The sequence below is a fragment of the Lepisosteus platostomus genome, chromosome 7 (genome assembly GCF_059453375.1).
Source record: "Lepisosteus platostomus isolate fLepPlt1 chromosome 7, fLepPlt1.hap1, whole genome shotgun sequence".
Taxonomy (NCBI): Eukaryota; Metazoa; Chordata; class Actinopteri; order Semionotiformes; family Lepisosteidae; genus Lepisosteus; species Lepisosteus platostomus.
Window position 1 is genome coordinate 5675001 of NC_142617.1, and position 16443 is coordinate 5691443.

General features: G+C 44.5%; 1 protein-coding gene across 1 annotated transcript; it reads left to right on the forward strand.

Moving 5' to 3' along the window:
• The first annotated feature begins 7361 nt into the window (after positions 1–7361).
• pdx1 (pancreatic and duodenal homeobox 1) lies at positions 7362–15334 on the forward strand. Its single transcript, XM_088638815.1, has 2 exons — positions 7362–8564; positions 13847–15334. Exons 1-2 carry the CDS (start codon positions 8162–8164, stop codon positions 14224–14226), a joined length of 783 nt encoding a protein of 260 aa, XP_088494941.1. The 5' UTR covers positions 7362–8161; the 3' UTR covers positions 14227–15334.
• The last annotated feature ends 1109 nt before the right edge of the window (positions 15335–16443 follow it).

A 16443-nucleotide genomic window follows, 5' to 3' on the forward strand; every position in this document is an offset into this window, starting at 1 on the left:
CGAACCATATATACAGTATAGATATAGTTACATATTTACTCAGCACAGCTGCTGGAGCCCGCTTGCTTGCTGGAAATGTCCAGCAAGTAGTGTCTGGTACGGCAAAATAACTCGGAAAATTGTAAATATTATTAAACTGTGGAGAGTCTTATCTGTTTTCCTGAAAGACGTACAACGGAATTGTATCATCAATGTTGAGGATGTTGTGATAATTTACTTTCAGCTTTTGGTTGATGTATAAATCCTAAATTACATGAAAAATAATGACTGTTCTTTTAATTGCGGTTATATGATTCTCTTAGCTAACAAGACCCCCTTTAATACTGGCTGCACAGACTAAACTAAAAAAATACAACGTTTGCACTACAGGGGGCGCCACACTCTGCACCTCTGCAACTAGAGACTGGCAGAGGACATTGGATTATAATTGCCGTCTGGCACAACTGTGGAATTCAACTTTGATTCAAACTTTTATTGGAAGAAAAGACCAGTTTGACTTCTTGTATGGTTGGAAAGGAAATACATACCTACATTCTATTTTGGACCCACCCAGGAAACGAGTTCTAATGAAAAACAAAAAAAAAACAAAAGCACATTAAAGTAGCCACAAACTGATTTTTCCACAGTGCATAACTCGTTAGAACGATTTTGATTAAAACTGTTCTATCGAGTAAATACTTCGGAGCATTCAGATTCTTCTGCGCTGCACTAATTTTAAAAGAGCGTAAACTCTTTAATCTGTCCACAACACAGATAGCAAGGAGCAGGAATTCACAATGACCAGTGCGTCCTGTCATTTAGGAAGAGCGCAGATTTATCATTCCATACACATCCCGACCTGCACACACAGACAGTGCCCCGCGAATTCCACAACCTCGATAGCAAAGCGAGCAGCTGAAGCATTTTGTTTCCATGTCGGATATCAACAGAAATCCATCGCATTTGTTCCCAGTACGCGAAGATCCCGATCACATAAAAACAAACAGGTTACATCAACGGAGCTAGCAAGTGAGCAGATTTTACCCCGCGATTCACAGCCCAAGTGAGCTTGTTCTGAAACAACGCGAAATAACAGACGAGGAACCAGGGCTCTCAACAGCATCCCAGCGGCCTAACTCTGCAATTTTAAGACCTCAGTCTTCTTGATTACTAAAACGCACCAAATTGTGCTACTTACTTTTCACCATAGAAAGAGAGTAACTTCGCTCTGTCACCGGCGATTTCTGCAGGCAACACGCTTTTCGCTGATGTCCAGAAAACAGGGCCGTACCAAGCCGCCAGAACCCTGAAGCCCGAGTGCCCTCTAGTGGTTCACCTATGCTATAGACGACGCTTCTATACGTTCTGCTTTATGTATCTGGGGATCCACAAACCCACCCTGAGCATAATTCATTTTTCCTAATAAATATGAAATTTATTGCCAGGTAGAAATTGAATTAAAATAAGTTTTTTTTTTAACTGAGGTCACCCTACAAATGGTGCAAATTTATACGCAGTGTCTGTATTATTTTTATACTTTAATACTTTTACGGTTTCCCTTTCTAGTTTGCTAACTTCGGAATTTTTTTTAGAAAACAACGGAAACGTGAATGATTTGCTATTTCGGGTGGGCAGCTGCGTCAGCACGCGTAGTCTGCAAAGGAACAAGTAATAGGTGTATTCCCTGCTGAAAAGAGAAGAGAGAAAACACGACGTTTCAGCTTTGAAGCCTTCCTCACACCTGAACCTGAACACCTGAAGCCTCCTTCAAGGGTGAGGACCCTTAAAAAGGCTTCACAGGCGACACGTTGTTTTTTCTCTTTTCAGCACGGAATAAACCTATTACTTGTTCATTTGCTATTTGATTACGTTATTTAAGATTTAAACTACTCTTCTGGTTTCCCTTACATTATTCGACCATCGTATGTTTTTCAAGATTTCTAAAACCGTGTTCTGTATGTGTATAATTCCTGAACGGGGCGCGTTCCTGAGCGGTCACAGTCTATTGCGGTGCTCGGCCTGTGAAGTGGCGCACATGGCACCCACTTGTGCTCGACGGGTTTGTCCCGATGGCAAAGGCAGCAGCACACAGCCACGTGGTCTGGGAACAGTGGGGTATATCCCGGGAGAAATACTGCCTGCTGGTTGTCAATCCAGATGGGCTCTCCCACTCCAGTGATAATCGATCACTTCTTCGACTTAATTGCTTGTCTGGGCTTGTATTACCTAGTTTACTTGGTCAGTCCTACCTGTCAAAACTACCCAACGTAAAGGGTACAGTTGTTCCCAGCCACTTCAGTGCCAGATCGGTCCACGCCCTGCGGGCTGTGATTCCCGACTAAGCAGCTCTCAGCAGTTGATCGACTGACGACGAACAGACACGGGTGGGAGACTGCTTCAGACACGCCCACGTTGGAAACGTCACCGTGTCAGATACGCCCACAGCGGGAGTATCACTGTATCAGACCTTTAAAAACCTTCTGCAGAGGCTAGGCGGGCCGCACACCTGAATGAGGGCAGTTCTGACACGGAGTTGAGTTTACAAGCCCCATCTGACCATTTAAGAGCAGAAAGCTTAGTTTACAGTGACGCCACAAACAGAGAGCGGCAATCAAAATAAATGAGTCTGTGATTAAGAAGTCGACTGGAGTACAAACCAGAACATACCGTCTTCATCCCGGACCAGGGTCATGACCCCCTGATAACGACAGTATATGTTCTGTAACTAACTGCTCGTAACGTTGATGAATTCATTCAGCAGTTCCGGAAGGTTGTGGCTGGAAGGTTACCGGTTCGTATCCCACGGCCGGTAGAGCGATCCTACTCCGTTGGGCCCCTGAGCGAGGCCCTTAACCCCAACTGTTCTAGGGGGTGCCGTATAAATGGCTGACCCTGCGCTCTGACCCCCAGCCTCTCTCCCTGTCTGTGGGTCTCGTGGAGAGCAAGCTGGGGTATGCGAAAAGATTAATTACTAGTGCAAGAAATTATATATGGCCAATCAGGTGACCTTATATATCCCAAAGTGTAGACGTTTTCAATAACGAGGTAATAAAACATAAACATCAGTCTTTCCTTCGTTGTCTGCCTTCTTGATTTTCGAAGGCTTTTACCCAGCAGGCGGCGCAAGACAGGTCATTCGCTCCGCAGCGTCTCTTCAGCTGTACGGCCCCCCCATTAGCAGAAAACCGCGTATTATCATTGCTTAGTCCTTCCAGTCCTTCGCCGTCTGCGCACACACAGGCTGTGGGTGTCTTGATCAACATGGTTGTTTTTTTTTAGCAGCAGTTTAAGACCCTGGTTCTGCAGGAACACGGTCTCTGCTTTTGCTCGGGTCGAGTTCCTAATCGCAGCCTCGTTGATAGTGTCGGTTTGCTTTCAGATTTCAAAAGGTCACATGGGATTCGTACACGGATTCAACCCTGGACCAGTTTCTGAGATACCCACCTGCCCTCGTTCAGGTGTGAAGGGAAACAAAATCACTCTCTGTGTGGGAGTGTCTGATACACTGATACACTGATACACTGCCTGTCATCCTCACCTGTGTCTGTTTAGAATTCAGTCGAACTGAATTCTAAACAGACACAGGTGACACAGACACAGACTTTTCAGTGAGAGCTGCTCGGTTAGACATAACAGAAGGAACAAGTAATAGGTTTATTCCATGCTGAAAAAAAGAAAGAAAGAGAACACAACGTTTCGGCCGTGGAGCCTTCTACAGGTGTCACGGCCGAAACGTTGTGTTCTCTTTCTTCTTTTTTTCAGCAGGGAATAAACCTATTACTTGTTCCTTTGCAGCCTACGCATGCTGACCGCAGCGACCCACCTAGACATAACAGAAAGCAAGTTGAGGGGAGGCCGTGTACAGGTCTGCGTGCTGAAGTTGTTGGAAAGTGTATCCTTGGAGTCGGGCGGTTTTGACACTGGAGAATAAAGAAACAAGATAAATAAAACTCAGAATAAGTAACCAGATGCGTAAACCCCTGCTCTAGCCAACCGCTACAGTGTCGCGCTCAATTATAATCAATTACGCGATTAATAAAGAATTAAGAATTCACTGATTAGTAACTAATTATATATTCACGCATATATATATAATCCGTTTTTATCCCAAGGGTTTTACATGGGTGTATTTACATTCAGACAGCAAGGCAATGCTATAACCACCTGGGCAGGGCGCACCGGCAAAATCATATGGAAAATTAAATTAAATTGAGTTAATTACCCGCATTGGAAGAGAGAAAAGGGTAAATGACTTTGCTTAACGGGGTGCCTTGGACGTGTCTCATTTAATACTTTGAAGAGCTGTTATTTTACCAATCTTTACACTCGGCTGTATTCACGCCTTCAGCCGTGACTACGAGGGGGTGAAAGACGCATTTAATACCCGTCTCAGACACATCCACTACATCAAGTACATAGAGATGGTCTCGTTCGGTCCCGCTCTTTCTGAACCTGACAGCTTCCCCCGGCTGGGGACACAGGGAGAATGTAACCTCCGCGGTTCACCTTCCGTGTGCTGCTGTGCCTCCTGGCCCCCTCTGTCCTCCCTCGGGTGAGTGGGTGAGTGGGTGGGTGGAACCGTCTTCCAGCCGGTGCCCCGCGACCCTCCGGACGCTTCAGAGGTCGTAGGGAACGGGCGAGTACCGCTGGTATTCCCCGCAGACGTCCCTAATCTCTCATCTCTTCGGCCGTTCCCTACGGCTGGGAACAGGGGCTCCGACTCCCAGCGCGTTAAAACGCAGGGAGAGAGAGGAGGGGCGCGGGTCGGCCCGGGTGGTTGGCCATCGTGCCCTTTATGGCTCAGCAGTGCGCGAAGGGCCCTTGTGCGTCTTTCCGAAGCAGGTGATTAAAAACCGACTCCAGCCTTTCTCTTGCCACTTGGCAAAGCTGTATTATATCAATTAAAAAGCCATTAACATTCCACAGGCGTTAGCCTGCCTCTTTGGCCTTGTTTGCTAAGGCAGAGCGCTGTCGCCACTGGGCAAGCAGGTTTTTATCACTTTTCAGTATTTCTGATACATGTCAGTTTTTATCAGGAGGGGCTTTGTCCGTTTTATAAAGGGAAACCGCAGAACAATAAATCATGGCGTGTTCTAGTAATCCCAGCTAGGTGCTGGGCTGCACCTCGGCCATCGCGCTCTCGCTGGTGGGTTCAGGTCGCGAAGACGAAGACGAAAAAGGAGAGTTTTTTAGATCAAATGATTTTCAGAAGTGTGAAAGCGGTATTATTTCACATTGATTTTTGTCTGCCTCCTTCCATTAACAATACACGTGCTATGCTTACGTACGTGCTTATAAATCATTCACTTCCAACGGCCTCGGTGGTTGGAAAGGGACATGTAAAAGCTATGCAAATGTCTTCATTACAACAAGCAGAGCCGAAACTGAAGTACATTCGTTTACTTCTGGCTAATTTACATGAAGACTAAAGGCTAAGGTGTTCATTTGAGTCGACTCCAGCTCCCTAGACTTGCGTTCAGTTAATGATCCTCTCCAGCCTTTTAGAATCACTTAAACCATAATGCGGATTTGCCCTTTCTTTGTAAATCTCGTTAAATGCTTTATCGTATTTACGGTTCAAATGCGGCAATTACATTGCCCCTTCTGTAAACGTAGTTACTGTTAACAGTTTCCTTAATTTTAAAACGATGATCAAATATAAATACCATTAAGCGACATTAAATGGACCCGTGTGAGTGGAATGAATTTACTTTTAGTTTATAGCCTCGAGCTGAGTTCCCATTAAGTTGTTATAGAAAGGTTCATTATATTACTGGCCGGGTACTCAAACTGAATACAATACGACTGACCAAATAAATCATTAAATAACACGGTGAACATTGTCGTAGTGCCCCGTACGCACTAAGCTGCGGATTAGACATGGTGTTTCTTTTTCCTTGAACAAATACGGTCCTCGAATTCAACGAGGGTTTTGCGTTTTGAATTGGCGATACTAATTTTAAGAAACCCCGAGGTAACCCCACAACGGCCGCTCTATGGAAGCTGTATATGAAATGTGTATATTTTTCGTAAACTTCTTTCTGATATTATGTAACAGTACTCGGGCGGGTCCACAGGTGCGCACACTACAGACTTGCAGCGGTTTCACGAGGGCCACAAGAGAACAAGAACAAGAGAACAGGCTTTACAACGCGTGAAAGATTACAAACAAGAGTGTGGTCAACGTGTGGCCTAATGTAGGTCGTTTGAGTTGAAGTAAACTTGAGTGAGCCGTCGATCGCCGTCAGCCGCGCCTTGAAAGGGCGGGACGGCTTGTCTCGGCCCTCCCCACAGCCCCCTGTGCGAGGGTGGCCGTCGTCTCAGTTTAGATCTCCTCCTCTTTCCATTTTTACGCTCTGGTTCTGGTTTCGCGACCCCGTCTCTGATTGTTTACCGTCTTGTTTGATGGGGACACAAAAAGGGGGCAAAAAGTTACACGACTGGGGCGAAGACCACGCGCAGCCTTGCTCTCTGGTTTCCGCCGGAAGGAGAATCTCTCTCTCTCTCTCTATCAGTAATTCACACTAATAAAGTACTTTTTCGCCAACCATACTATAATTGGTTTACAGCTCCCTTGTTTATTTATCCATAAGAGCCGCAGTTAAATGGCTCGAGAAAGTAATCGCCTAATGGGTCAGCTTGGGCCCTGCTGCTCTCCTCCTAGCAGAAACAGCTGTGCTGTATAATGGGGCTGAAGAAGACTACAAATAAAGAGTTGTTTCAATAGATGTGCGCATCGTATCGCCCTGGAAGAAAAAAAAACAATAACACGAATGTTAAAAATGCATTTTTTAGTATTTCAGTATTCGGTCTTCTGTAAATGGTCTTTTGTGTTATTTACAGACTGGGTTGTTCCGGTCAGTAGCTCTCTCTGCTTGAATGGCCCCAGAACACGGGTAAGGCTGCATTGTTTAACTTTTTTTAAAAGAAAAAAAAGTATATCCATGTCACCGGAGATTAAATGCCTAAATGGAGTTAAATGAAGCATTTTAATGGGTACAAATTTTCAGAAATGTACAATTATACCGAGAGAGGAGTGTAAACAGTCGGGCTGTGAGAGAGAGCCCTGACGAGCTCGGCTAGTAATATGATCTTTGTCCCCCCACGGTGGTTCCCCGCCCCCGCGTGTCCCGGTCTCCAAGCCAACCACCTCCACATCCGCGCGGGTTATCGCCGCAGGTCAACACATTCGAGACGGATTCCTCGCAGCTCTCCCCAGCGTGATCGATGAGCTCGCTATCGGTCGCTATATTGATAACGCCGCAATGCCTTTTTTTATCAATAAAAGTAAATGGTTGAATGACGTCGCTGGGAGGCAAACCGTTTACGGCTACAATTCCAGGTGACTTTTCACTTTTCGACCACATTGGGATGGTTTGTGTGTGTGTGTGGGGGGGGGACCCGGTTCACCCAGAGTAGTTACAGAACGGCACGCCTTTCTAAATGCTACTGCTTTCAAAAAAAATAAATCAACTTCAACCCCGATCTGACAGGTGGACCTCTCCACTAACTTGAGGCTGGTCTCTCATGGGCACACCTGTCGAATCAGAAATATACTGTAGTATGACCCTCATGAAGAAACTCTGGCCGTGAGAGACACGCACGGTAATGTATTAAATAGGAATACACCGTAAGTGCCAATATTAAGAATTGGAGGGAACCACGCCTTCATCAGGTATAATCTTTCCTTCTTTCCTTAATGTGTGACGGTCTGCGAGCTGGACAGCCAACAGCACCTCCTGATCTCCGCGGTCGAGTCTCCTGACACTCCAGGCTGCAGATTCCCACTTCGGGCGCTCCACGGGTATCTCTCCACCTGGATTCTCGGGGCGGGGGCTTGACACATAGGTCTATCTCAGTGCCTGCTTGTAAACGTTGATGTTTGCCCAAGCGATTGATTGGCACACGGACAGATTTTCCATTATTATCCAACTGCAGGGCAGAAACGAGAGAGGAAGGGGGGGGATCCGAGCTGCTGGAAGTTTGTCATCTGACTTTCTGTGCGGAGTGAAACCAATAGGTGAGTGCTGTGGCTATCACATGGCGGCGCAGACACACCTATATGGGCCTATAACGTGAGACCTGCACAGGCGCAAGCCGAGGGGGACTGGAAAGATACCACCCGCGCCTCGTCCAGCCTGGCCAAATACATGCTGGCGTAGAGCCCTCGGCACCGGCAGCCATGAACAGAGAGGAGCACTACTATGGCTCGGCTCAGTTGTACAAGGACTCCTGCGCCTTCCAGAGACCACAGAGCCAGGACTACAGCCACAGCCCGCCGCCCTGCCTCTACATGGGCAGACAGCAGCAGCAGGGGCCCTACTCCGCGTCCCCCCTCTGTGGTCTCGAGCAGCCCAGCCTTCCCGACATCTCCCCGTACGAAATGCCCCTCATGGGAGAGGACCCCGGGGTGTCACCCCTTCACCACCCTCCCCAGCAGCCCCCGCCGCCCCACCAGCAGGCCGGCTGTTACGGGGACCCCGCGGACCTGGCGTTGCTGGACGAGCGCAGCCGGTTCCAGCTGCCCTTTCCCTGGATGAAATCGACCAAGTCCCACGCACACACCTGGAAAGGCCAGTGGACAGGTAAAAGCCTCGTGTCTCGGCATTATGCGCAACACTTGCTCCCCCTGGATTATCAGAAGAGCCGGTTCGGTTTCCCCGTCCCAGCCGGGCTCCGCGTCCGGCACCTGCAGGTTGCGTGGCGCTGAGGCTTGGAGAAGTTGTTGCCTGCGTGTGTCACCCAGGTCCGAGTTTTGGTATCCAAAAACCTACCGTGTGAGAGAGCAGCCCTTGTACTGGAGGGGGGAAGAAATACCCGCAGGCCTGCGTGCTGAAACAGAAGCGGGTTCTTCGAACAGGGAAACGATACAAGAAAACCGTAGTAAAAAGAAAAGAGATATAATAATGTAGATCAGAAATTTACTGTACATACTGCATTTACTGCATACTGCAAACTGACACAAAAGTAAGCACTAATGATGACAATGTATACATTTATATACGTTTAATTGAGCTATTCATGACGTTCTAAGTGTTTTCTTTTCCTTAACTTGAATTCAAGCGCGGCTTAGTTACAGTGTATAAGAATATAGGGCCATTGTTTTATCATTGATTGGCAAAAAATAAATTTCTGTATTAATCTAGACACTTGGCCTGTATGTGCCTGGACCAGTACAGGTGAGCTCATTAACGTCTGCATTATCCCGAATCCAACTGGAACAGAACGAGGGACAAGTACTGTCACGGACTCGACAAATTCTCTGAATGTGTCAACTGTGCGTTAGGATCCATTTAGCTTTACATCCATAACAAAACGTAGAATTAAATTATCAAAGTATGAATTGCACTCTCACGAAAAATTGAACCAAATAGTCTAAGAGAAAGCGATACAGAGGTAAAAACAAAAATCGGGCTAGCAAGCAGCTCTCTTATGTGCACAGTTATAGCTTCCAGAAGGTCTTTATTTAATACGTCCCTATCAGTTGTTGAATAAAGGGACTTGGTAATACACATCAAGATTTTAAATAATGTGAGGTCTATATCTTCGCGTCTCTTTTGAAATCCATATGTACAGTTCTCTGTATAGGCCCATACACATTGTAAGAGCTTCAGCGAGTTTTAAAAACACTCCAGCTCTTTCCAGATAGGTGCGGATTCGATTATAGTTTTCTAAAAGTTTCAGGAGCGAAATATCTAAGAGCTCGGGTTAAGAACTCGCAGGTTTCGCACTGAAACAAAGTAGAGCTTTTTATCCACACATGCCTTGCAAGGCACAGAATGTATTCTGTCTTATTGGTTTAAAAGGCCATCCGTTTTTTATTTATTTAGCACTAACAAAATATACGCATTTTTGTCTTCGGTTTTTTTTATCTGCTTCTGTATTCATTCAAACGTCCATTGACCTAAAATAAATTTACAAGTGAATCATATTGAAAAAACATCTATAACAAGAAAAACAGTAGCAGTAACATGGACAAGAATTAGCCCTTACAGGGCACTGCCAAAACAGTGTGCAGGTTTCGATAGCATTATTGCAGTGTGGATCCAGATAATTTCAGTATTGTTCCTTTAGGTTCTTATCGTACAGTGCGTGGTCTACACTTTCACACACACCTCTACTGTAAATACTGCATTGTACTTACTACCTGTTCTGCTAGTCGGCTAAAAACGTGATTTATTTTTGGAAGAAAACGGCACTGAATTCAAATAAGGAATCATTTTTTTTAAACACCCTGTTATGGCTTCTTAAAACCATTTACCGCAGTTAACTAATGACATATTTGTAGAAATCCTAAATTTGTTCTTTTCTTAGACTGATTTTGAGATTTTCACAGCTGACATTTAAGTTGTAAAGTATTGAAGAAAAAGTTCGCAATTATAGTTCTAATAGCGTAATAATTCGTTTCAATTTGTTTTTTTTGGCTGCAAAATTATTTATAATATAAGCAAACAGTATAAAACACAATTTATGTCGTTTGATGAACAATGTATTAATATTAGAATGCTAAAAATGGGCGTCATAATGTGCATCATCGTGTATTGCAGTGATTGGCAATATTAGCCATCGTTATCTTTAAAAAAACAGATAATATATTTATATAATTACAAAACTAACCATAATATCAATTAACATTATGATTTACCCGAATGGTGAAAATACCAACAGTAACTACAATAAATTAAAAGCTGTTCTTCATGGCGATATGCCTTTACTTATCTCCAGTGTGGATTTCAATATCTTGTAAAATGTCACATTTTTCAAATGAGCAACAGGTGACACATTTTAAAAGGGAAATCCCACCGAATCACGGCCGACAGCTGTCGGAACCAGCAGAAACGGAACTATTGTATTAAGGTTTCGTTGGCTTTAGCATGACGGTTCGATACCATTTCATATCCTTTTTGGAATAAAACGACTCGATTGTAAGTATTAAAGAAATTAAGTGAATTTGGTTTTTAATATTCTCACGGCTTCCAGCGGTTGGCTGTTGAAAAGCACAGCAGTACTCATACAGGCTGCTGCCAAGCACTGAACTTTTTCCGAAATAAGTCTGCTTGGGGCAAATTTCTGAGTATCCCCTTGAGCAGGGTGGATCTCGGAGACTATGTGGAGACAAGCCTAATGGTTGTGGAACCATTAGCACTATGGACGGCTAGAGCGCCTTGTACCAAACTGCCCTTCACTCCGATCCCAATGGTGAGACCCGAGGTTCTGTCGTCGAAACGAGTCCAGGTTTATTCCATGCTGAAAGGAAAAGAGACGTCGAGTTTCGGCTGTGGAGCCTTCTTCGGGTGAAGTCTCCACTTCGTGTCTCTTCTTGTCAGCGTGGAATAAACCTACTTGTTCCTTTGTGGCCTACGCGTGCTGACGCAGCTCCCCACCCGAACTAGTTCTGACACCTTCCTGGGAAGAGTGCTGGTCAACGCAATCAAATTAAATTCGTGTAAATTATAAACGGGCGACTTGCATATTAAAGAAAGCTCAGTTATATTGCTTTAAATTGATCGCTCACCGTTCACTCCGGAATCTTTATTTTTTTGTGCGACGGTAAAACGCTTTATAAACACAAGTTCCTTTAAAAGGGTTACAAGGAGAAATGTCGTGTTTGGGCTGCAGTAACGTTGATTTCCATTGATTTCTAAATTTGTTTTCAATGTTGGTAGAAATCACTGTAGTCTAGGTGGCTAAATCGGCAAGTGTGAACTCAGGGGAATGGGCTGTAATTACGGTTATTGTTATTTAGTGGATGGTGTTTTTACTTTGGCATTTTTTGTTGTGAACAAATTGAGCTTTTATTTACATAACAATTAGACGCAAACCATTTTAGTTTAGCCATCGAAACCGTCGTAGAATTGATTATTTAATCACAGTGAATTGAACTTCTATATTGTCTTTTTAAAATTAGATGCTGTGTCGGAATAAGTAATATCCCGTCGGTCTGTGCGTCCGAGCCGATTTCTGTAAGTAAAAACTTAATACCCAATTCTGCACCGATTGGAAAAGTGAATACCCCAAGGCAGAAATTCCAAACGATTCATTAGGAAAATGACCTAATTTATTTTGGCCTGGAAACATGATTAATCTTTTACTAATGAGGCACGTTTCATTGGCTTTTAAAACGGCTTAATTTATCGTTAGTTTTTGCTTAATTTATTTTTACAATTGCAGCCATGGAATGTCTCATTCGGCAGGTTACGGTATAATTGATTGTCCAAATTCACTATTTTAATATCGAACCTGACCATTTTAAAAATCTAATCATATTACAAGGGTAATAAAGAGACCCCATCTCGGCCAATCACGATCCCCATATTAAAACATCCATCTGGGACATTTTAAAGTCACGTTTTGATCTGTTGCCTATAAAGTCTGGATCAACTTCATAGCAATGACAACTAAAATGTCTTAAACCTGTAGCCTTAAGAAATGCGCTTCGCAGCTCCGTTTGCTGTTCCTTTTAAATATCGCATAAAATATATACTAAATGCTAAAAAAACACACACACACTGAAGGCGATTCTTTTTCCCCCAGTCATACTATAATTTCGTATCTTTGAAATACTACCTTTGATGGGTGAAAAGACAACAGAAAATCAGTGAGCAATTGAATGATGCAGTTTCTTACAAACTGAAGTTTAAATGCATTAGGAAATTCTACTTAGACGATTGCCATCTGCAATAAGGACTTAATGGAAATTAGGGACGAACTCCATACATCTAGACACCAGAGCACTTTTCTTAATAATTAGTCGTCATGATTAACGCTTTTTTTTTTTCAAATGAATTATTCGAACGTTTTACCATGGTCTCTGCAACCCGTGGTTTTCGGAGTTGAAGCATTCGAGTTATCGATCTGTCGGTGAGCTCCGAATAACCTCACTGGAGCAGACTGTGCGCCTACTTACGAGTGATCACTTTTACGAGTTCTTACCCTTGTGAATGGATAGTTTCCTACACAAACCCCACTTGGTTGGAGCTCATCTCGGCCAGAAACATGGAGCACCAGCCAAATATTGTCTAAGCCCTCGGTTCTCACCGTGGACCTGGTGACACACACTGGGTTTCATCCCAGCCCACCTTCATTAGATCACTGAAGCCTCAATTGATCTGAAAAAGGTAATTCTAGAATGATATATTTGCATTTTGTTTCGAGTCACAAGCCTGGGATTTTGTTTCGCTTACAAACTACAACGGTCAAAGCTCCAACACGCGTGGGAGCTGGGAACAAACCGTTCAGATTTCTTATTATCAAGTCAATGAAGGGTTTAATTGTGTAACTGGGGGCTCGGCTGGAGCAGAAATTAGCAGGTGTGTGCGGTGTGGAGCACCAGGATCAGGTCTAGGCCCCCCTGTTGAACTGTCCAGCGAAGCGGGTCTCAGGCAGAGGCTGGCGTAGAATCTGTGACTCGGCCTTGTTGCTAACAAGGAAGAAGTCCAGGCAACAGCCCAGTCCCAGTGCCTTATGGAAAAGAAAACAAAGTTATTTTATAATGCACAGCACATTGTTTCATACAAAGCTAACAATCTCTCGGATGTCATCGTACTATCCCAAAAAAAAATTCAAACACGCTGCCAAAAATATTTCACCACTGGCTGACAAACAACGTAATAATTATATTACATTCTGTTCATCCACAGACCAGACAAGACAGTTATCGTATACAGTATATTATCCCATTCATGTATAGCAGGGAGTCTCCCTTCACATAAAAGCAGCGCCCGCAGCGCGAGATTCCCGTGAGCACAGACCACATAACAGGGCTTAGTCACAGAGTAGACCAACACCCCAGTTACCACAGCGGCTGCGCTGCTCACCGGGACTGGGAACTCCTGCTCTAAGCTGTTCTGGTGTCTCTGTGGCGCAGGTGGGACCTATATGGTGGAGCCGGAGGAAAACAAGCGGACGCGGACGGCCTATACGCGCGCCCAGCTGCTGGAGCTGGAGAAGGAGTTCCTGTTCAACAAGTACATCTCCCGGCCGCGCCGAGTGGAGCTGGCCGTGATGCTCAACCTGACGGAGCGGCACATCAAGATCTGGTTTCAGAACCGGCGCATGAAGTGGAAGAAGGAGGAAGACAAGAAGAGGTCGCGAAGCGGGGACCCGGAGCAGGACTCGTCCGTCAGCTCGGGGGACCTGAAGGAGGACACCTGTCCCTCGTCCCACGGGCAGCTGAGGGAGGCGGCGTCGCTCCGCTCCTCTCCCCAGCACAGCCTGTGCTCGGGGTCCGTCAGAAACCCCGCCTAAGGGCGGCAGGAGGCCGTCACCTGAGCGCTACCTGCCGCGGACTCCGAAGGCGAAGCGAGGCGGTGGACCTCGGCGCGCAGAAGTCGCTCTGCGGGCGGTCTTCTCGTGCCTCTTTGAGCGGTCTTCTTTAATTTATTTTTGTACGCTAATGTACGGTATTGATCCACTTCACGCTTTCAGAATTCGTGGACGTGCGGTGCCCGCGGGTTTCGTGGACGCGGCGCGCACTGCCCAGAAAAGTGAAGGAAAACACGGCCGCCACGCAACCGCCGCGGCGGGTCCGTTCTCCAACAGCGTCATCCCTCGACAGGCGCTTGTATACAGGTGACCATGCTGTGCAGTTTACAGTGCCTAACGACTTACAACCTGGCCAATCGTCGTTAAATTCACTGCTCGTCCTAATACCGCACCCTCTCCTTCAAAGTGCCTTTCCTGCCTCTTTACCTTAGTTGGTATGGCCTGGTTACTACAGACAGGCTCAGATGTATTCTATCCTACTGCTGCTTACTATAATTATAATAGTAATTACTTTTCAGGCATCTGGAGTTACAGTGGGACTGTGATACTCTAACGGGGGTAGCTTCCCAGCCTCCGCCCGTACAATATAAGCCATTGGGCAACGGCTTGAAAATCATTAGCTCAGAGAAACAACATCTACCGTTTTTCCGTCGTAGCTTGAGACGGAACAGTATCGGGACAACAAAGCGATAAACATCAAACCAGCTCACCCATGAAATGACGAAAAGCAGTTAGTAGTAGCAATAATGGCAGTGATATTTTGTTAAAACGATGTGAGATTGTAATCTCTATTTCAACAGCACGTCTTGTTTACCAACAAGACTTTTGTTTTGTTTTAAGGGTATTTTTTTCAGTCCGTTATCATGAAAGGACCATTGTTGTGCAGAAGGTGCATTTTGCATTGATTTAGAATATGTAAGTTATTTGGATCATCTACTATATATTACTGTGAGTATTATTGTGAATTGTGTTTTCCAATATCTGTATAGTGCATATCTTGTACAAAAATTATATTAAGTGTATATTACTTTGTTCATCAAATTGCAGTACTAAGTTATGTTAATAAAATTGATGGATGTTCTTATTATTCCAGTAGCTGACTGGATTTATACGTACTTTGATCAAAAGTTAATTTTATGTTGTGTTCTAAGACAGGGTAGTCAACATCTGTTTGATTGGTAATATCTGAGTGAATCAATTGATTTAAAGATCAAATCCAGATCCTATAATGGCCTGTTATCCAGGTTCTAAGTTTGACTAAGCCTATACTTAGTTCTCCCACAAATCATAACATTTCTTTTACAAACAAGAACACCATAACCCAAAACTCTGGAGTTATGCGGTTTTTCAGTAAAAAAAACAACTGATTTTCACAACAATGAGGACAATGGGTCAACTATCCAGTTTTCCTTGATTCAGTGTGCCGTGTTTTTCAAGAATATCGGTACTGAAAACAAATCACAGTACTTATCCTAAATGCAGATTGGGAAGACTTTTGTGTTAAAAAAAAAGAAACGGGGCTTTTCCGACGTTTTTCGACATTTTAGGCCTTTTCTGTTTGACCTTTCGCTTTCAGTAGTTCCCTCGGTTGTGCCTATGACTGACGTCGAAGATGTTCAGTGCTCTCCGTTGAAATTCGCAATAAGGTGTTATTTCATTCGCTTTTAAAATGTAAAAAATTTTGTAGAAGAGATGTAGAATTTTCTAAGATTTCTTTATTCAACTAAAACGTTAAAGGTCATTAGGTAGGCAATTTCAATACATATTTAATATTTTACAGCATGTGACCTTTAACGTGCAGCGTATGCCAGTGACATCGTGGGTTAAAATTTTACAACCTACAGTACAGCCACAGGTAGGTCTGTGCTTCACGGGAAAGACGTGTTGCGGGTACGGCTCAAACAACAATTCATGAAAATACATTTGCATTGTTACACATTCTGGTCTCCCTATCAGCACCGGTGGCAGAACGTGCCCGGTTAGTTTGACAGGAGACACCTGCGAACGGCTCTGCTTTGCTAATCGGCCCCTGGTGCTAAGTCTCCCTCGCTTTCATTTTTTTCCCGATTGTAACCCTGGTGTTGTTTTCTGACATTGACATTGCTAGCAGGAAAGGCTGCTATCGGAGATGCAGATTATTTTCTTTCGTCTTCCAGGTTCTCCACTTTCAGATATACAGTATACTGAGGTCTTAAAAGA

Bases quoted from the DNA above. Each gene is read 5' to 3' on its own strand.
- pdx1 (XM_088638815.1), top strand. From the start codon at position 8,162: ATGAACAGAGAGGAGCACTACTATGGCTCGGCTCAGTTGTACAAGGAC. The intron at 8,565-13,846 runs GTAAAAGCCTCG...TCTGTGGCGCAG, and splicing joins CTGGAAAGGCCAGTGGACAG to GTGGGACCTATATGGTGGAG.